Source organism: Aotus nancymaae, unplaced genomic scaffold (genome assembly GCF_030222135.1).
Source record: "Aotus nancymaae isolate 86718 unplaced genomic scaffold, 86718_ANA_hifiasm-v0.15.2.pri h1tg000010l, whole genome shotgun sequence".
In the NCBI taxonomy this organism is placed as follows: Eukaryota; Metazoa; Chordata; class Mammalia; order Primates; family Aotidae; genus Aotus; species Aotus nancymaae.
Window position 1 is genome coordinate 10,369,763 of NW_026988421.1, and position 22,571 is coordinate 10,392,333.

At 44.7% G+C, this 22,571-nt stretch overlaps 1 protein-coding gene across 4 annotated transcripts in view; it reads right to left on the reverse strand.

Annotated features, from left to right (window-relative positions):
• Positions 1-2,460: 2,460 nt before the first annotated feature.
• The window catches only part of PLPP4 (phospholipid phosphatase 4), a 123,699-nt gene continuing 103,588 nt past the window's right edge, over positions 2,461-22,571 (reverse strand). For 3 of the 4 annotated variants that reach the window (XM_021674636.2, XM_012453472.2, XM_064373654.1), the window contains 2 exons: positions 17,026-17,196; positions 2,461-3,250 (listed from right to left, as the gene is read on the reverse strand). In XM_021674636.2, coding sequence (XP_021530311.1) covers positions 17,071-17,196 — 126 coding nt within the window. In that variant the 3' untranslated portion in view covers positions 2,461-3,250; positions 17,026-17,070. Of the gene's footprint in view, positions 3,251-4,606; positions 4,702-17,025; positions 17,197-22,571 lie in introns of all 4 variants that reach the window. The other variant, XM_064373653.1, reaches the window with a different exon arrangement.

Sequence of the window (22,571 nt, forward strand, 5' to 3'; positions counted from 1 at the left end):
CACTGGCATACTGAAGATGGTGGAGTAAGAGGATGGAAAAGGCTGGGGGCTTTGAGACCACCAACCTCTCAGTTTCTGATATTTTTCATCTTAACCCCTGCTGATTAAGCTTCTTTCACTGGAGTGTATTGTTGGTTGCACTCTAAGGTATCTCAATGGAAATAGTTGCCCAAGGTAAAATCAAACACTCTCATATAAAATAAAGATTCTTGACTTCTCTTGAAAAAAATCAAAAGATCTGGCAACACTGGGCCTGTCTTTCTAACTGGAAATAACAACCTGGAGCTAAAGAGGGTCAGCACCATTTTCCTGGGGTGTATGCTCTTAGTCCTCCACAGTCTCCACTATTCCTTAATGTCCCCCACCTGCCTCATTCACTGCATTCCCTTCCTAGTACCTGAAGGTATCTGAGCTTGTGGCTGCTGGACTCTAACATGGATTTTGAGTAAGTTTACTCAATGAAGGAAGAAAACCTGGCAGCCCACAGCTCCCAGGGTGGGCTCGGGCTCTTCACGCTGTGTGCAACATGCTTTGCTAAAAAGACTGAATAAGAATCCCACATCCAAAAAGAAACGGGGGTTGAGGAATAAATGTTCTCATTGCGACCATTTAATTGGTGCATTGTGATGTTATATTTACTTCACATTAATAGAGCATGAAATTAAGACATAAGGCTCTGCACAAATGCCTGCCTTTTGCAAACTGGCTTACACTGTTCATTATGGCTCCTGAGCATCCTACCATTGGCCTCCTATTATTACATCATTTGTAATTTTAATTATATTTTAATCAAAGCTCTTATGTGGACAGTTTTAGAATTTTCCATGTAATTATCAGCATTAATAACTCTCTGTTGTTACTTTGCAGAGTGCTTCCTGGCCATTTATCTTTAAATAAAATTATCAATATTAATTTACACATTATGGTCTAGAATTTTAAGTCCTCATTAACTGAAGTATAACCCTTTTCCTTTCCTCCTGCTTTCTGTTACTCAGATAAAACTAGGATCAAATAAGAATATGGGCCACATCAGGAGGGTTTTTTTTTTTTTTTAACAGTAGCAAATGATTCTTTTCCTACATTTCTATTTTGGGCTTTGTTTTTGAAAATAAGAGTTTTCAGTTAAGTTATTGCTTAATTTTCTAATATTATATGAATTTTAGCTCAGAATTTAAAATTATGTCTTTTCAATTGCTATGATTTATTTCTTAAAATATCTCACATTCATCTTCAAAGCTGCTTGCCAATGTAACTGCTATAATTTTTTTAAAAATTAATGGCCTCACTTTGGATGGAAGTCAATTCAAGCCTCCCCCTCTGCTACTCCATCCATGGGACATTCACATGACTCTGTGCCAAAGCCAGTTTGGAAGGACCAGGGCTGGAGAGGGCTGCACTGGGGGTCATGGAGCATGGTCAGTAGTACATGCACTCCAAGGGTAAGCCCATGGAGCTTAACAGAAATGGCTGACCAAAGATCTTCTGATGCTTCTAATTTGCACACCCAGCCCAGGGTTGATCAGCTGACACTTTAGGCAGCCACTCGAGTCTCTCAAAATGCAGTCTGTTACGCTAACTGCCCAAAAGCGACACCCGTGGCTGGGTGTGGTGGCTCACACATGTAATCCCAGCACTTTGGGAGGCCTAGGTGGGTGGATCACTTGAGGCTAGGAGTTCGAGACCAACCTGGCCAATGTGGTGAAACCCCATGTCTACTAAAAATACAAAAATTAGCCAGGCATGGTGGCTGGCACCTGTAGTCCTAGCTACTTGGGAGAGGCACGAGAAGAGCTTGAACCCAGAGGCGGAGGTTGCAGTGAGCCGAGATCGCACCACTGCACTCCAGTCTGGGCGACAATGTGAGACTCCATCTCAAAAAAAAAAAAAAATAGTGACACTCTGGATAGCATAAATGCATCACCTCATAGCATCCAGGCCAAGGAATCTGAAGAACCACATGGTACATCCAATAGGCACTGGATGAAGGCAAAGAGCTGAGCGAGAGACACAGCACATTCCTGATTCTGTTCTTGTACCTTCTACCAGAGTTCTATCATGCTGAAACATTGCCTGCCAGCTAGGAACAGGAACATGCCACCACTTAGAGAATCCTTAGAGCAGAGCTCTGCAAAACTCAGATCCTAAAGGGGAAAAACTCTCAACCTGAAGCTGCTTCTTACCTCCAGTGGCCACCCAGCCACTCCCTTGAGATGGGCCCCAGGCATGAAGTTTCTGATCTGTGAAATGAGTCACACCACTTCTTGTAGAAAAGCCAAGTAAAGCCCCACTCCCCGTAAAATTCACTGTATGAGGTTGAGCTACAGAACTGGTTCATAAACTTAGGCTGAAAGATGGGAAGGATTTTGTGCCCATAAACCCTCAGGGAACTGCAGTGACCTCATCCCCCACACATGCTCTCACGCATCTTCAAGCTCATCGTGTTTGGTGGAGGCCTGTGCATGAAGTTATTAATTTTATTTGCTTCCAGATTCAATGATTCAAAGGCCCTGGCAATGCTCAAGCTGTCACTCAAAGTTTCAAATCTATTTCAGAGACACGAGGCATGAGAAGCTGATGGCTCAGAAAGGTTCTGAGCCTTTGCTTCCAAGCTCAACACCTGGAATGACCTACAGACAGAACTGGCTTTGGGTTACTGCATCTCCAATGACTTGTTGCACTGGGGGGCCAACACCAAGTCTTCCAGGTGGGAGGTTTTATTATGTTTTACAACCATGAAAACAAAGGAAGGTGGCTGTTACAGCAAACATTTCAGATAGACGAATCGGCCAAGCTCCCCAAAGCCCACATTCGCAGCCTCTTCGTCGCATCTCTCAGAGATTGTTCCTGGTGTCCTTCACTTGCAAATTCAAGAATGTTGAAAGTAGACATTTAAAGTAGCAGGAACACCATCAGTGAAACAGAAGCAGAAGTACGATGACTTTGAGAAACAACTGATGAAAAATACACTACAGAAAACCATTTCTATTGTGTTATGATGTCAGGGTGGCAGATGTGCCCGGGGCTTAGCGTCCATCCTCCCAGGACACTGGTCATACGGGGCCTTCAGTGATCCCCTCCAGAGGCAAGCTGGGTGCACTGTCCGCTGTGGGCCTCTCCTCTTTCTTCAGTGAGGCTGGGACTCGGAGACTAACGTAGGGTTTATGGCAAGCTGTGTTGGCCAGAGGAGGATAGTGCTGTCTGTAGCAAATGTATGCAAAAATGAGGCCGATGACTCCGCCCACAAAGGAATCTAGGCAGGAAACAGCAGAGCGGGGAAAAATGGGTTACTATTTGTTCATATGTGGCCAGTTAGACTTTCCAGAAAGCGCCTTTCCTACCTGTTCTAGGAACTGGTTTGCTTACAGTTCCTAGAAAGACTAAAGGAAAGAGAAACCATCGTGGTGGCCTCTGCAAACTGCCATCATTCCTGGCACTTAAACACTTAAACATTAAAAAATGAGTTCTTGATTCTTTTTTCCCTTATTGCTTTTTACTTTTTTTTTTTTTTTGAGAAAGAGTCTTGCTCTGTCACCCAGACTGGAGTGCAGTGACACGATCTTGGCTTACTGCAGCCTCCGCCTCACGGGTTCAAGTGATTCTCCTGCCTCAACCTCCCAAGTAGTTGGGATTACAGGCATGCACCAACACACTGAGTCAATTTTTGTATTTTTAGTAGAGACAGGGTTTCACCATGTTGGCCAGGCTGGTCTTGAACCCCTGCCCTCAAGTGATCTGCACACCCCAGCCTCCCAAAGTGCTGGGATTATAGGCGTGAGCCACCACACTGGCCCTTCCCTGTATTTATTTAACTCACACCTGAGCATTGCATAAACTCAGATTTGTATTTCTGATTTTTAAAATCAATTCTAAATTCTGGAAGAAGAATTCAACCCATCTCTGTAGGATCTAAACATCTCGGGAGCTGTAATTTTTTTTCTTTAGTAAGTTCCCACCAGAGTCCTGTAATGTTGCTGGTGTGCTGCAAAAAGCCAGCGGGCGCACTGGTCTCTGCCTCGTCATAAGTAGTTTCCCAGGGATGAAATGAACTTTCTGAGTCACAGACAAAGTGAATAAAACATTTTAAGATATGCCTGTGTTGGCAAACTCAGCAGACCTCTGGCAGGAAGGGCTCAATTCTCTAACACCTAACAGATCTTACCAACTGGGAGGCGAGAGGGGAGCAGGCAAGGCAGGAGGGTGCATCTACAGGGAATACCAGCCCTCCACCCCAGGGCAGCCCTTGCCAAAGAGCACATTCAGGTAGTTCTCAGTAGAGACCTCATAAAAGCAGCTCACACCAGCAACCCTCACTTAGTATCTGCGTGTGTGTTCACTTTAACTGTCTATGGGTTATTTTTGCTAAAAAGGTTCTAGTCCAGTGGAAAATCTCCCCTAACAAAAAGATTTGGAACTCTTTTAAGGTTGCTGTCAGGCTGAACTGCAATTCTCTGCCGGGGGGTCTCCAATTTCACAGTTATTATCTTGTTGAATTGTACAGGCTTCCCATAGGCAGGCAGGATCAGCCTCATTTTCCCTGAAAGAATTGGGCTTGAACCCTGGAGTCCTGATCCTGCAGTTGCACTGGTCCATGGTGCTGTGCTCATACCCTGGCAGGTTCATTCCAGGCTTGATATCCACAAGACTCTCTGAGGTCCCAGGCTTCAGGATGCAGCAGGCCCATGGCCTGAAGGGTGTGTCCACCTGCATTCAGGTAGAGGGCAACAGTTTTCCTGAAGGATCAGTGCTCAGGGTGATAATTTTCCCAACAATTCCCAGTGAGCAACACACTGTATAGAGACTTCAGTTTAAGTCACAAACTAATGTCCCTGTGTCTCCTGTAGGTGACATTTTGAATGGTTGTTAAGGAAATGTATCTTTCAAGAAAACAAGCTGTTCAATGCTTAGAAATGTGCATCACGCCTATCAGTCTTTTTGTGATCCTGTTATTATGTATCCTGGTTTTATCTAGATCTAACAGGATAATTTCTGAGGACAGGGACAGTATTTTCATGTTTCAGTATCTTTCAAAGAATTGCTTCTACTTTCAGCATTTCTATGAAGCTCATAGTAAAACAATAGAGGTTCTATAATTAATAGCTTTATCTTCTTTAAAATAAATTTGTAATTTCATGCATGTAATTTTATTAATCCGCAATAGCAAAGCAGGAAAAGAAGCGTAAATAAAAGAAAAACTCTTTTATTTTAGACATGTCTGTGATGGTAGCATAAGCTTTCAGTGCATGCAGACCAAGAGCCCAGTCACCGCTCTGGAGCTGGACTTGGGACACAGCAGTTGTTGATGTTCTCTCAGGAGCAAATAGGTGCAGCCATTCTCCTGCTTGGCTGACTCCTTCCTACTGCTGTAAGAGAACAGCCAAGCCCCTGTGTCATTCAAGGCTGCAATCCTGGCCCTGCCATCCGTCCCAGCCATTTCCCCTTCACCCATCCTTCCAAAGCCATGGGCTTCCCTTTTGTTCCTCAAATGCATGTACTTCTTCCCCTCTTGGAGGTCCACATGTGCTGTTCCAATCCTGGATTCCTAGGAATCCCTTTCTCCTCACACCTTCCCTTAATCAATTTCTTTTCATATTTCAGAGTTCGACTCAATATCATTGTGCAACATGGCCTCATCTGACCTCCAGACTAGACCAAGTCCCCAGTTACACAAGATAATAGCCCCTCCCCACTCCCCATGCAATCAGAGTGGAGAACAATGACACACTGTGCGATTGTTTAATGTTTAACGCTGGACTCAAAACTCTATGTGGGTTGGCTGTTGATTCCTTCAACAACTTGGCCAATACCTTGTTCACGGCATAATTATGTTTGTTGAGGGAAATGGATATATAGTAACTCAGGGTTAGATTGGGTTGTGGTCCTGAGTGTTTTGGGGTGTGCCCCTTTCCCATTCTGGTCCTCTTGATGACCTCATCAGTAACATATGAGCTTGGAACCACAAGTGCAAGGTGGCTAAGATGCCTTGTTATATAAGTGTTCCTGGAATTTGATCCTGAGTCAGCCTACTGAGGCCACACATCAAGATTATTTGGAGACTCTACCAAGGTGCATTTAGAAAATAGTTCATATTCCCTAGCACCTTGGGGAGGAGGGTGGATTGCCTGAACTCAGGAGTTTGAGACCAGCCTGGGCAACTCGAGGAAACCCCATTTCTACTAAAAAATAAAAATAAATAAATAAATAAAAATAGCCGGTCATGGCAGCACGTGCCTTAATCTCAGCTACTCCAGAGGCCGAGGCAGAAGAATTGCTTTAACTCAGGAGGTAGACGTTGCAGTGAGCCAAGATTACACCACTGCACTCCAGCCTGGGTGACAGAGCAAGACTCTGTCTCAAAAAAATAAAAAAGAAAGAAAAAGAAAAAAGAAGAAAACAGGTCATATTCTCTTCTTGGTTGAGATAAAATATCATTTAGAAACAAAAGTCATTCTAACTGGTCAAAGGGAGAGACCAAATAATTGTCACTGCTTTCTCCCCATAGGAGTTCAGACTTAAACAACTGAGGAACACGGTGTGACTTCACAGTAGCTGTCTGGCAGAAAGGCAAGGAATACAAATTTGTGTCTGCTCAGACTTGGTGAGCAGCCATCAGGGTAGGATAGGATTGGAAGACAACAGGGAAAGCAGGAGGCTTTCCCAAGAATGAAGAAGAAGAGGAGGAGGCAGCAGACCCATCCCCAAGAAAAGAACTGTTGGCCATTTGGAGGCTCCTGGGGCTGTGGTAAAGTAACCGCCACTTACCCTCACCCCAACCCAAGAATCTGCCATGCTGAGAAATCCTAAGGCTAAGACGTTGCAGTCCCTATCAGGGCAAGCTGCTTTTCCTCTCTGAGTTTCCTTATCTCTCAAATGTAGCTCTCAATATTCACCTCATTGAGTTGCGATGATAATTTAATAACATGATCATTTTATGATAATTTAATAATGCGATGATAATTTAATAAAATGATCACTTCATGGAGTATGCCAAATAGGACATAAAAATAGTATCCATCCTTGTTATCCTATGCCATTCCTCTCACATTCTACTCCAGAACTGCTGGAGGCTTTTTCATCCTCCGCCATCCTTCTCCTCACACACAACTCAGCGGTTTACAGTTCTTACCTCTTTGGTATGGCTACGTTTCCACAGCATTGTAAATAAACCTCTAAGGAACTTAAAAACACACTTGTCACCCAAGAAATTGTGAAGCAATATGCACCATGAATTCTGGAGCAGGGCCACAGGGTGTAATTAACATGATTAAATAAAGTTGCTTAAATGAAAAATCTCTTCACTAGCCTGTAGCCACCAGCCTATAAAATGTGCCAGGCCTTTTTCTAGTTCAAGGTCTTAGAGTTGCATGATTGTTTAGTTTTTCCTCTAACTGCAGGAAACAGCCCCCTGGGGTATTTTTATTAGCATCTAAAATGATCCACAACATCTGCATTTGAGCCATTGACTAAACAGACCAAAGAGCAAAACCTACAAATAACACCATTCAACATTCTATTTTCTGTAGCACCTAATGTAGCATCTCATTAGGTGGATCATTGACCAAAAGACATCAAACCATTCCAAGAATGTTTCCCAGACTTACTGAAACAGCAGCATGCATGGAAATGACAATTCCTGCCAATTCTGCTTTCCCCTTTAATGGAATGAGTGAAAAGTGATATCACAGGTGCTATAGGAGTTATCAGAAGTAACAAGGGCAATGAACAGTCTCCCTAAGCTGCTTCTCAGCAACGTCACTTTTGGGCTGTGTTTATTACAAAGGTGGTGAACACGATCCACCTTTGTAATAGCACTTGAAGGAGCTTGTCATCAATTGCCTCAAGTGGGTATTGCTATTTTAATAAAATCACATTTGTATCCTCTTGATAGACAAGCAAGCAGGGGACAAGAAAGCCCTTCTTGGGGGAAAAATACTTGGGATTAACTTTGCCCCAAATCAACTGAAGTCTCAAAAGGGAAATAAATGGATCTCAGTGTCTTTGAAATCCAAAATACTTCTGTCTCCTTACTTAGAACTGATGTCCTTCATTCATACACATGCATTGCATACGTATCAGGTGTCAGACATGACAGCCAAGCCTAGGGCACAGGCTGAACAAATGGGACAAGTCCCTGCTATCCCAGAGTTTCCAGCTATGGGGCAAGACAGACACTAAACCATGACAGCCTTGTCAGCTATGACAAGCACCATGAAGGAAATGGGTGAGGGTCTGTGAGCTTCCCCAGCACAGAGGCCTGGGCTATTCTGGAGCAGAGGTTTTGCTGAGGACATGACCCTTAGGCTAAGACCTGAAGGATGAGCAAGAGTCAACAGGAAGAAGCTGAGGAGTAGAGGAAAGGAGGCACTTGTGGTTTTCCAGGCAGAAGAAGGGTATGTGTGAAGGTGCTGATGACAAAGGAGGCTTGGTAAATCTGAGAAACTGAAGGTAGACCTGTCTTTTATGAGAGGGGTAGCAGCTTTGTAAGACTACAGGACACAAGTTGACCTGTCATCTGGTGTGGGGTGAAGCAGAATGTTTTCCATGTCCCTTTGTGGCTCTGTGGAGCCCTCGGCACGGACCAGAGGCCCCAGTCTTTCTCTGGGCTGCCATCTATGCACTCTGTGGCCTCACACCTACCACCAGTGGGGTTTCCTATTTCTGAGTCTATCTCCCTGACTACATGTCATTGTCTAGGACTCTGGGATGTTTCATTCCTACTTATTTCCCAGAGCTCAGCGGACTTTTATTCAGCAAATGGGGAACTGACACTGAACAACATCTACAAGAGGCACTAAAGAATCAACATCACCAGCCACAAAGGGCCACATATTGTACCATTCTGTTTATATTCAACGTGCAGAATAGGCAAACCCATAGAGATAAAAAGTAGATCAGTGGTTGCCAGGGCCTGGGCCATGGAGGAATGAGAAGTGGTTGCTGAGAGATAAGGGTTTCTTTGGGGTACCACTATCTAGAATTAGATAGTGGTAATGGTTGTACCACTCTGGATATATAAAAATGTTTCTCTACTTTAAAAGGGAGAATTTTATAGTTGAGAATTATAAAGAAAGCTGTTCTTTAAAAAGGAAGGAGAGAATTGACACCAGGTGAGCAGACAAGCTCCAATGGAAGTGAAAAGAGTGACTCTGAAGCAAGCAACCTGGATTTGAATCCTTACCTACAAAACTGACAAAACCCTGCCCGCTCATCATGAGGTCAAAAGACAGGAGAGGACCTTATGAGTTCTGTCATACTGAGGTGCCAGGCTGTCCTCATCTGTTGTGGCACACAAAAGCAGAAAGGCCTCTGAAAATGTGCTGTCATATCCTATGGAAGATCATCCTTTCTGGCAGCCTCCAACATCACTAAGCTGGCTTGACTTGGGACCTTATATGTCTTGGGCTCCATGACCCAAGGTACTAGGGAAAAATCAGCTCTGGCAAACTCAACGACTGCCTGTGATTTTGTTGTTTTTATACTTTCCAGTAATTCTACTACTTGTAAAGCTTCATGTTTCTGTGATTTTGAGTTTCTATAAAAGACCTTACCTAGCAGGAAGGATGCACAATAGACCTGGTAGAGTATAAGCTGAGAGGACAGCAGCTGTGTCTGTCTCACTCAGTACTGAGCCCAGTGGAGAACATGCCTGGTAAGCAGGCACAAGAGACAGGAGGGAGGCAGGGAGGGAAGGAGGAAAGGAAGGAAAGGAAGGAAGGGAGGGAGGGAAGGAAGGAAGGAGGGAGGGAAGGAAGGAGGGAAGGAAGGAAGGTTGGTTTATATTGTAACCTTTTGCTTATTTTTAAAAGGAAAGAAGTAGAGAAGGAGGGAAGGAGGAAAAGAGGGAAGGAGGGAAGGAGGGAAGGAAGGAAGGTTGGTTGGTTTATAGTGTAACTTTTTGTTTATTTTTAAAAGGAAAGAACTTGTAGAGAATAAGTTAATTATAGCAAAACCAGGACAAAGAAAAAATGATACTAGTAAAAAAGGAACATGATTTAGTGGAAATCATTGATTTATTCAGCATGTATTTACTGAACACTGTTATAAATTAATCGTGTCCTTTTGAAAGATATGCGAAAATCCTAGTCCCTAGGACCTCAAAACATGACCTTATTTGGAAATAGGGTTTTACAGGAGTAATCAAGTTAAAATAAGATAATCAGGGTGGGCCCTAATCCAATATAAGGACTAGTGTCCTTATAAAAAGGCAAAATTTGGACACAGAGACGATACTCAAAGAGGAAAGCGGATGTGAGGACACAGAGAAAACACCAGGGGAGGAGAGAGGTAGAGACTGGAATCACGCCGCCATTGGCGGAGGCACATCTGGGGCTACTAGAAGCTGGAAAAGGCAGGGAAGGATCCTCCCCTTACTGATTTCAGAGACAGGGTGGCTTTGCCAAAGACTTCCAGCCTCCAGAACGGTGGGACAGTATCTTTCTGTTGTTCTAAACCACCCAGTTTTTGACACTTTGCTATGGCAGCCTTAGGACCCTGATACAAGTTCCTACTATGTGCCATATCACCAAGAGAAACCTAAATCCCTGCTCACATGGAGATCATATTCTAGTGCAGGGACCAGCAAACTAAGTGAACCCATTCCTTTATATATCGTCTATAGTCACTTCTGGGCACTACAGCCAGATTGAGTAGTTGCAACAGAGATCGCACGGCCACATACAGCCTAAGATATTGACTATCTGACCCTTTACAAAGTTTGCCCACCCCGTTCTAGTGGTTAGGAACAGACAATAGTCAATACATACTAAATTATTTCATTTGTCAGAAGGTGGTAAATGTACAAGGGGCGAGGGACATGGCATGTGGGGAAGGGGCATCACAGGACTGAGAAGGTGATACTTGAGCCCAGTTTGGGAGGGAGAAGGGGAACAAGCCATGCCCACATCTCAACAAGAGCATTCCAGGCACAAAGTGGAGCCTGTACAAAGGCTCTGAGGTGGGACGGGATGGGCTTGTTCAAGGAGCAGCCAGAAGCTCAAGCGATGCAATACTGTGAACAAGGAGGACAAGTAGCTTAACCATAGCATCAGAGAGGTACAGAGGCAGCAATCCTGTGGGCCTTGGCAGGACACAGGCTGTGATGTGGAGTGAAATGAGAGTCACTGGACCATTTTTGCAGGAGTGGCATGTGCTAACTCGAGCTCTAAAGGCACACTCCAACTGCAGTTGAGGGGCAAAGAAGGAAGGAGGGAGCCAGGCTAAGAGGCTTCTGCAATGATTCAGGTAACAAGTGGTGATCACTAGACCAGAGTGGGAAGGAAAAATTGGAGTCTATATATATATATGCTGAGAAGGAGGAACCACAGAACGCCAAAGAAAGCTGAAAAGAGATGGGTTCCCTTGAGTAAAACAAAGGAAGGAGGCCAGCGAGACTTGGGAGCCATCAACATCCATCTTCCCTGGGAATTACGTAATGGGGAAACAGCAGGGCTATCCTGGAGGCAGGAAGAGGGCTGAAGTCCTGACTGAGGATGGCTCTCTTTAGGCTGAAAGCACACTATGCAGTGGACTTTGACCAGAGGGAGGGGTGAGCCGGGGGCTGAGGCTTCTCACGCTCTCCTGGGCACCAACACAGAGGCGGGTGGACTTACATGGGCAGTCAAGACTCAGAGGTTCCCAGACAGAGGCAGGGGTTGGCAGCCGATGGTGAATGTGACTGTGGGCCCTGCCACACAGAGCAGCCGGCCGTGAGGGAAATGAGGTGAGATCAATTCACTCAGGACTGAGGATATTTGAGGGAGAATCTCAGTGTTTTTGTTCTACCCAGGGCTGGCAGGTTTTTGGCAGAAACAATCATATTGTTCCAAGGGATCTTTTTCAAGTTGTTTCATTTAGAAAATCTACAGATTGCTTCTGACAGCACAAGGCAGGCCTGGTTAACAGTGTGTGTCCCTTGGCTCTGTGCGTGTGTGTGTGTGTGTGTGTGTGTGTGTGTGAGAGAGAGAGAGAGAGAGAGAGAGAGAGAAGCAGATAGAGAGATGGAGACAGACACAGAGGGGAGAGAAGAGGAGAGTGTACATAGTTGAATAGACAGACACAGAGGGGAGGGACAGGGAGTAAGTACATAGCTGAATTTCTACCCCTAATTCTGTTTATCTTTAAGAAATGGGACACCTGTGGTAAATAGTTCCCTTTGTACCTGGACTGACTGAAACTGGCTAAAACCAAGATAGCTGACTGAAGAACTTCAAGAAGACCTCAGGCCTCACTGTAATCTCAATTCCATGCCAAACGACACTCTCACCAGCACCATGACAGTTGACAATTGCCATGACAACAACTGGAAGAAGCCATAAAAGGAAGGCAGCGCTCTGGTTCCCAGAAGTTCACTGTCCATTTCCAGAAAAAGAACCAACTATTCCTCCTCTAGATTTTACTGCCTGACCTCTTCATTACAGAAACCCTAATATTTTAATCCCTTCACCCCTTACTAACTGAAAAGTTCATCTGAGAGCTGTGTTTCCACTGCTCCATTCTTTGGCCATGGAATAAAGTGTACTCTGCTTGATGCTCACATTTGATTTCATGTAATGGTTCTGTGACACTGAAAAGGGAAGATCTCATCCTTTGGGGCTACTGAGTTTATTAGTAACAAAAGGAAGGAGAGCTCAAGAGAGGCCTGTGAGTTGCAGGATGCCATGAGGCTTTGAAACAAAGGTTTCTCCAAAGGGAATAGCTTCTCCCTGACTTTTTGAGGCCAGAAGCATTTTATGGCACACGAAACAGTCCAGCACATATCCAACCACCAAACCACCTGCATTTGGAGGATCAATAATCTCCTGAAGTTTGGTAACTACATTAAGTTCATTTCAAATCACAGACCTTTCACCGCCCAGTCGGGGAAGCAGGCGAAGGCAATGACGGCCATCTTGAGAACTTCAGCCCAGTGAGACAACTGCATCTGTGACTGACCGAGATGCTTTCCAACCTTAGTCTGGGTGGAAACAAATGACTGTTTCATTCTTTCAGGCCTGTTCCCTTAGATTACCTCCAGAGGGGGATGCTCTTTCTTATAATGAAACACCACACAGGCACCCAGGGCTGCTTAGAATGACCCATGATTAGAGAAACAAGTATTTCAAATATTATCTCCGAACCTAGTCACATGGGGAGAGCTTGGTTTCAGATGCAGGGACTTGAGGTGGTCAGGGGAGCTCATTATTAAGTCCAGTGATGGAGCAAACAACACATTCCTGCCACTAGTAGCTGTAACCCTCCATTGACAAGAAATCGTAATCACACGACAAGGTGAACAGAGGCAGAAGTCAGTTTAAGGACATGCTCCGCTCTTTCTCTGCATTTATTTTCCCTAGCATGGGGATTCTACAAGTTTGAGCACTGTTAAACACATTGTTAATCACAAAGGTGAACCTGTTTGCAAGGGCACTGGGCTTTGCAGTTACCATCATCTGTGAAACTCTCCAGCTTCCAGTAGACCTAAAAGCCAGAATGTCACAAGGACACAGGGCACATCACCCACATAGAGATTTAGTATTGATCCAGCTGGTTTAGTGTCTGGGGAAGTTCTTCTAAATGTCTCATGTGTCCTTCCCTATGCCATGGCCTGTGCCTCTGTATTTTCCTCATTTAATAAGACAATAGATTTTTATATTTGAAGTTGGCTGGGGAGACAGAAAAGACCAGGGGGTGTCAACAACAGAAAATAACCATGATAATGGACAGAGAGTCATTGGAGATTATGGACTATTTATTGGATATGACTGTGTAATCGAGTAATTGGATGTATTTCCACATTAGGTACAGTTGCTTAAATCAAAATTGAAATGGAGTCATAAAGTCTCATAACATGAATGCTGTTAACTAAAGTCTATACTGAGGGGGACTTGAGTTTTGCTGATGCTAATGGGGCTCCATGTGAATGTTCACCATGATGGATGGCCCCCGCCCACGGTCACTTGACAGCTCAGTTCACCAAAGGTAAACAAGTTATTTATCTTAATCAGGCATCCTGCCTCAAATGTCCACCTACACTGCAGTTGAAGACCTCGCTCTGCATCCCTCCTCCCAGCGGAAAACCTCTGAGGCCTCCTTGATTTCTCCCTTAATAACTGAGTGTTGAATGAATAAAACTTTCCTTTCCCAGAGCACTGCTGCTTCTTAACATGTAACAAGGGAAAGAAGCATGGAGCCGGGGTACAATGTAGAACAGGGATTCTCAGCCTGGGCCGTATTCACATTTGGGGCTGGATAACTCCTTGTTGGTGGGCAGGGGGTCTTGCGGTCGTAGGACATTGAGCAGCATCCCTAGTCTCTAACTGTCCACCCACTCGATGGCAGTAGCACCTACACCTCAAAGTTGTGACAACAAAAAGATGTCTACAGACATTGCTCAATGTCCCCTGAGAGGTACAGTGAGCCTCTTCATCATCCAGTTGAAAACAACTGGTGTAGACAGTGGCAGACAGCCTTGTGAAGAGGAACTCAGGTAAAATGAGTCCAACTCAGAGCCTTTTAAACATCCAAGGAAGCTGTGTTCCTCTCCTGGCTGACTCCAAGGGTGTAAGTTGAACACGTAATAGCAGAGCTGAACTGGTCCCTGGCCTATACCAATAACCTGTACCAAGAGATGCGTGTTCAGCTTGAGCTACAGAAGTCTACTACGATGCAGTTTTGATTTGATTCCCAAATATGGTTCTAACCATCACTGAACATAACTTCTCTTGCTTGGCTTTCCCAATGGTCCACAGAGGATGAATATTCTCCCTCTACTGCTCAAAGTTCCTTTCTGTGCCTGTTGGACAGTAACGGTTTCAAAGCCTCAGTTGCCAGCAGGCCTTGGGCACACCAGCGGCAGCATGAATTAACCATCCCCTAAAGACAAGAGCTGTGATTCCACATTCCTTCACTTCACCACGTGACACCACCACAGCTAGAAAATGAGGAACAAAACAGGGTAGGGCCAGAGAGTACTGAAGACAGGCCAGCCTCACATCTTAGGCTATCAGTACAAGATCACTATGCAAAGGCTCTTACTGACTCCAAGATAAAGGAAAAATTGATTCCATTCTGAAACCCCCAGTCATTCCCCAAATCCAGAGTGGTTGACTAAATGTGAAAACCTGGCATTCATAGCTTACAAATAAATCATGTTCCAAAAAAACTGTCTGCCTCCGAGTCAGTTGTTTGGGAAACACAGTGCATCCTTCCTTAGAAACAATGCACTAAGCAGCAGTGATACCACTCTGCATGTGTGTAGCTCATTTCCATTTACAAAGAACATTTGGATCCATTATTTCATTCAATCTATGAAAAGCTCTGCGAAATATTTAGGGATTCATTGTTCCTGTGCCCAAAGAAGAAACTGGCTCACAAGAGATCAATGAGAAGCAGTCTACAAAAGGCCATTTGGCCCATAGTATTCTTCATGGGGAAATGCCCTAACCACGTAGGTAGGAAACAATTCTGTGGGAAAACATTCCCAGTTCCAAGGGGGGTGGGCTGTGCCTTTGTTTTTCTTTGGCCCAATGACTCTCTCCATCCTTCTGTCTTATGATGTGGCTTCTTATCATCCAGAATTTCATCCAAGTCATTGATAAAAATAGAACAAGGGTGGGCCCAGACCCCAGCCCTGTGACCCTCTTCTGACCACCCCATCAGGAGGGTCCCAGATCTCGCTAGTATTTGATGCTTGCTGCATCCACCTGTCCAAACTGTGTCAGCATCTCTTTCCCTATACCCTTCACCCTCCAGCCCAAAGCTGCTGCTGGGGTCACGGGACACCTGGATCATGAGCTCCAGGGAGGTACGGGATAGAGATGAGACCAGGAAGGAACAGGAGAAGCTGGGCAGTGCTGGAAGGAGCACAGGTCTCCAGAGAAGAGGAAGAAGGAGGGGCTCTCAGCTAGGAGTTTCCCTTAACTCTGCCCTCTTCCATTGCCTCATTACCACTGCAACACACCCCTGGAAAAGGTGTTAAGAGGGTAGTCCTGCAAGGCAGCGGGCTACAAAGACAGGGAGAGGTGAACAATGCCCAGCAACAGTCGGAAAACAGGAAAGGGAGAGGAGGTTTGGGTCACAGACCTATTGCGGAAGCTGATTCACCCAAAGAAGCTGGATTCAAGCACATTTTCTTTGCTTTGTTTGGTTAAAATGGACACTGTATAGTGGAGCTCTCTACCAGTGCTTCTTAGACTTCATCAGCAATGATAGACTTCCTTATTAACTATGAAGATTCTAGGCCACTGCTCCAGATGCACCTCTAGAGAGTCCAGTTCCTAGATCAGGGCAGCCTGATCAAGGTGATCTTTGGACTGCCCTTGGGAAACCCTTCCCTAGACCCCATGGTCCCCAGAGGCCACACCTCCTGTGGACATCACCTCCATCTCGGCTCTCTGTTTGCTCTGGCAGGTGGTGGTTGTCTTTCAGACAGACTGTGAGCTGCAGCTTCTCTGCAGAAGGACATGGCATGGTTTAGTTCTATTTCAGGAACAAGCCCCTCCCTTGTTTGTGTTATTCTGATTTTTAACAACGATCCCAGGACTGATATATGTATATATATAGGCAAACTTCACCCCAGGCTTGTAGCTGCTGCTCGGAGCATTACTGGAATGAATCCCTGGCTGGATATACCTTTCAGAAGAGCATCCATGGTGACAAATATGTCCTTGTAGGTGAATTTGATAAGCAAAGGAAGCCAAAAACCACTTGGCATGAAGTCTGAGGACTGAGGCAAGTGATCCAGCAGGAAAACCACATTTGGGTCTCAGGCCAAGGGTGACTCTAAACCAAAGGGCCCGATATTCTGGTGGGACTCAAGCAGTCTCCTGGAGCATGAAGGAGGAATGAGAGCTCCAATTCTTTCCCCAGGAAGGCCAGACCTCACTTGAACCAGAATATCTGCTTCAACATTGTATCCACTCAGTCATTGCAGCCTCCTCTGGTTTCTGACAATGGGCACTCAGTCCCCAACAATGGTGTATTTCTACACCCAACCCTGGAGGAGAGTGGCAACCGCAGTGAGGACTAGTCAGGCCTTGGTCAGGGACTCACCTTGCCAGTGATGCTTGTAGTCGCACATGCGGGACAGGGCAATCATCATGGCGCAGTACAAGGGCAGGATGGCAGCACAGAGCCGCCAGCTCTTTCCCCGCCCACTCTCGGTGAAGCAGTGCAGCTTGCCCGCCAAGTAGAACGTCGTGAAGCCAAGGCCAGAAAAGGCAACTGCCAAACAGAAACAGCAGGTGTTATTCTAGCAGGTGGCGAGTGGCAGAGACTCAGGGTGTACTGGGCATTCCGTCTGCTGTCTTGCACACCCCCAGGGCAAGGCCATGTTGGCACCAGGCACTATCTAAGCAATCTGTGTTCCTGCTAGAACCACGCTGCTATGAAACTTTCAACCATAAGAACAATCTTCCAGGGTTACATGCAATCGAAACCTATTTTATTTCATTCATTCATTCAACAATTATTTCAGGAGTATCCACTCTGTGCTAGACAGGCCTTGCACTAGGTATAGGGAATAAAAAGACGCATCAGATACTATCTCTAGGGTCAAGAGGCTCATGGTCTGAAGGATAATTTTAATATAATGTGTTACATTCTATAAGAAACAAGTACATACAGAACAAAGGACTGTGAGAACTGCTTAGATTTGAAGGGTATGGGAAAGTAAAGGGGCTAGGAGCAGCCCCAGGTTTTTGGCTTGGGAGACCGAGTGTACAATGGTGTCATTCATTAAGATGGGATCAACAAATGCTACAGAGAAGTAAGTTTGATGGAGAAGTCAATGATGGCAAATACCTTGTCTGCCGCCAGAAATTATGGTTATTGTTTCTTTAGAAAGGAAGACAACTCATGGCTGTGCTAAATCCATTGTCAAAAGTGTGGCAGTCTGAGTGTGGCATATATAAGCCCCAAGTTTTTCATCCAATCGGATATAAAACACAGTTGGGAGCTCGGTCAGATTTAAGGTGGGTCTTCTGTGGGCTTAGAACAATGGTCCTCAACCCTGGCTATACAGAGTCACCTCTAATACCCAGGAAGCTTTAAAAAATACTGATAGCCAGGTTCCACTGCCTGCCATTCTGTTTGTAGTGGTCTGGAGAGAGCCGAGAGAAAGAGAGAGAGAGAGTGTGTGTGTGTGTTTGTGTGTGTGTGTGTGTGTGTGTACTCCCCAGGTGATTCTAATGGCAGCCACAACTGAGCTTAGAGGCTTTTATTGAAGGCAGATGCTACAGCTTCCCACCCCTCTGGACATCAGTCTAATCAAAACTTTCTTCCTGATTAGAATTATTTCTGAAGGGGCAGAGTTCCTAGGTAACCAGCCTACACAGTGACTTGGCAAAACAAGTCTTATAAATACTCTCAATGCCAATACACCAGCAACCTTGGGAGCCTGCCCAAAGCCCTGAGCCACAGCCTGGGCATCACGCAGGCATTTGTGACAAATGCAGATTCTCAGGTTCAGTCCACATCTACTGAGTTAGAATCTGCATTTCACAACATCCACCAGCCATCTGTGCACATGCTGCACCTGGAGAAGCCCTGGCCTAATACATTCATCATCTTTATAAGAGACCTTGGAAAGTCCATCTTAAGGAAATAATATAAAATATAAGGGAAATCTAGAAGATTTTCTGCTCAAAGTTATTGATAAATATTGAAAAACTGAAAGTGATCAGTATGAAAGAATAGATAAGCAAGCTGTGACATTTCCATGTAATGGACCATGAAAACCACATGATTATGTAACAAGATAGACAAAACTTAGAATGCATGGTAACTGAAACAAGTAGGGCCCTAAACTGTAAGGTCAAGATAACTACGATAGTACCAAACAGTGAACAACCTGCAGCTTTTCCAAATTACCTCTAATAAGAACGTCCCTTCTTAAAAGTGATCTCGGTTACAAACACAAGATTTCAGCAACCAAATTAAACAAAGTTACAGTGGTTTAAAAAAAAATTTTAACGGAATATTAAACCATGTTTATCCTAGGTACGAAGATGCAGCAAAAGAAAGTAAATGCAAATGTGAGTGGTGTGGGCACTGAAACACTTCTGCATAATGAGAAGCACTCAAACATCAGAGCAGTGCCAATATATATTAAGTATTCTGCTTAAAGTAAAAACATGTGAGAAGAAACTGCATTGCCCAGCCCTGCCCTAGATAGTATGATGGGAGGTTACTAAGTGGTTTGCATGATGTTCCAAAGCGGCCCTATTTGGCCACCATCCTAGCAAGTACAACAACTTCTTAAAATTCTATCCTCATCCACTTTCCTCTGTTCCTTCTATTCATCTACATTCTTCCTTGAGGTATCCCTGGGAGAGGGAGGCTGGAGAGTTGGCTCCCATTGGTATTGGCCCCATCCTGAGCTCTTACGGGAGGAATAATGGACTTTATTCAAATCAGATGGCTTAGCAAGTTTATCCACCTAATTACACTAAATGCTGGAAGCACACACACACACACACACACACACACAGAAAAACTGCCCTGGGGCTTTGTGTGGCTAGGGATGAAAGTCTCCAAGTTCTGAATCAGAGGAGAGGCAGCCTTGGGTGTTGCCGAAATGGCATCTCTCAGGGAAACAAACGAACCAACAAAAAAGTCAATGAACATAGGGCAGATGTTGAGCAGGAATTTTTATGATGTGGAGATTTTAAGACATATGAGTCATTGGCTCAAGCAACTAGTACTGCCTGCAGCAGCTCCGGGCACATCCAGGGCATGGAGAAGGGAAAGAGCCGTGGAAACCCTCCGCTGTCAAGACCTGTGGCAAATGGTTTGAGATGAGATCCTCAGCCTCCACCTGATCTCTCTGTCTCAGGAACTCAAATTTGGCCAGCATTGGCACCACAGGCTCTGACTTATTCTTGGGAGGGCAGGTAAAATGTATTCTCTCCCACACGGTGGAAGCCAGGACCCCCACTGTGACCCCTCCAAAATGTTGAAGCCTCTGCCTCTTTAAAAAGAGGAGTAATTCCAAGGCATTTTTGTGAGAGCCTAGATCCTGCGGGTACCCAGCAGCAGCCAGTCTTCCTGGACACACACTATTGGGTTTTTTAATATTTTTTAAACATCACTGTGTGCCCTTACTTTCCTAAGTTACACAATGTGGCTCCAATTGCATGCTAAACCTCAAGCCTGTCACTTTCTTACTGATACTTATACAGTTATTGAACTAACAAAATGTCCTTTGGCAAAGGACTTCTGAGGCCATTCCCTGTGGCCCAAGGGCATTTCTGAGCTATTGGAAACCTTGGTTTTTGCACTACTGTTTTTCCCATAACTACTTGAGAAAGAATTAAACTCTACCACCCCATACTGAATTAGTACGATTTCACAATTTTTCTGCCACTTCTTCCTGGCAGCTAAGGGGTTGGGGATCAAGATGCAATCTCCCATGAGCAATCTCCCATCCAGCTCTGAAATTCTAGGACTCTAAATCATTAAGGCTCAGATTCAAGTTCAACTGGGAGGGTTAAAAAAAAACACACCAGGAAGGCTGTCAAAGACATGTTTTCTGACTCTAGCCATAGGACATCCTACTCTCTTCTCAAAGAAAACAAGCATTTGACACACTGTGGGGATGGGAGAGAGCTGAATAACCATTTATTCTAGCATGGAACAAGTTTAATGACCTGCACTCCAAGTGAGTGTCTGTCCCCCACCCCCTCCATGCCCATCCTCCCTTTAAGTACAATTCTAGCTTTCAGCTTGACTAAGAACTAAAACTGAGACAGGAGCATTCAAAGACTTAGGGCATTAAACATTTTTAAATAGGGGGATTATAAGAGAGGACACATGTATTCATATCTTGCTAACATTACCAACAACAGAAATATGAGTAGAAAACTTCCAAGCCAGTGGGATGTGAGGATATTCAGAGTCTACCTGTCCTGGGTAGGAAACTTGTTCATTTGCTCTCCAGAGTCGGACACACACACACACACACACACACACACACACACATACACCCCTACCTTTATTACTGATGGGAAGGAAGTAGGCAGAGTGACCGGTGGGAAGAGCATATGCCCTTTGTTTTCAAAGCCTTGTAGCAGGGTTTCCTTTTTTGTAGCAGCTGATTGTTAATATTTATGTGTTGATCTGTCTGTGAGTAGGAAAGATGCTCTAAACTAGGAAGAAGATGAAAGTAGTAGCTTTTCACCCTGTTTCTGACACTTGTGATGCTCACTGGTCGTTGTGAATGAGAGGAGATAGGCAAAGCACCACAATAAAAGGAGCTGACATAGGCAGTGACACCAGGTGCAGCCCATGAACAAGGCTATCTGCCTGCCTGGTGACACTGAAAAGGAATCAGTGATTCTTCTCTCCAGCAACCCAGATGAGTTCAAAACTCTCCCTTTGCAAAGAAAGGTTTAGTCATTGAACTAGCTTAGGTGCAATATTGTAACTTTTCCTTCATCCCCAGTTGACTTTTAAACCAAGTGGAAAATCTTTGGATCCTATTGATTGCGAGAAATACAAAACTGGCACCAAAAAACAAAAATCTTTAAGAAAACAAAGAATCAGGAAGACAGATCCTGCTTTTTATGTTGTATTTTTTTTACCTTTGCTAATTATAATACATTTCTCCACACAAGCTGATAATTTCTGGCACTGAAGACACAATTGTTCTCTGATGAGTCAATCTACACAAATTTTCCATTTTGTGATGTTCAGAGAGTTGGTGTTGTCTCTAAGGGGGAGAAGGTTAAACATTAAGTAGTTTAATAAACCTTAGTGTTGAAGGGTGTTTTACAGAGGATGTAAGTGCATCTCCACAAGATCATTTGAAACAAAGGATGTGAGAAACCAGCCTGTCTGGTCAGTGCCTGCCCACCCTCATCAGCAGGAGGAAACTACGCCAAGCAGAGCAGGCAGAGGAGCGTTCCATCAGAAGGACAGCCAGGTGATCAGAGGTCGAGTGCCTCCCATGGGCCAGGCCCTGTGCTGGAAGCCTTTCACTACCTTGCCTCATTTCAACCCCAGAACAACACAATGATGTAGTCATTAGGCCATTCTACGAATGAGAAGTGGAGGCTCAGAAAGTACAAATCATTTACCTAAGTTCAATGCAGCTCTTTAGAAACTGTGAGTTCTCTTTAAACAGAGCAAAAACCACAGATGTTCTCAGAGTTATTGTAGTTACAGCACTGCTAACTGCCCATTTGTTTGTGTACCCCCAGTAGAGACATGCCCATCAGGGTCAGTATTGAAGCTCCAGGACTGAGACACACTGCCTGATGATAGGAGGCACCCAATACTTAATGCCCAAATGAATATATGAATGGTAGAGACCATTTATTCATTTTAAAAATCTACCTGGACCCTATTAAGTACTCTGGCAATAGGCCAAGGTCCTTGGGGACAGAAAGACATGAAAGGTCATGTCCTTCAACCCCTGTTTCTAGGCAGGGTGATACCTGAGTTACCTGAGCCGCATGAGATTTTCATCTCACGATGGAAAGGGTTGCACAGTCTTGTTTGAAAACGAGCAATCGGGAAAAGGAAAAGAAACTCAAAAGCTCCTAATTAGTCTGAAAGCAAATGTCGGAGGCAGGAAATGCAAACAGAAAAAAGCAGAC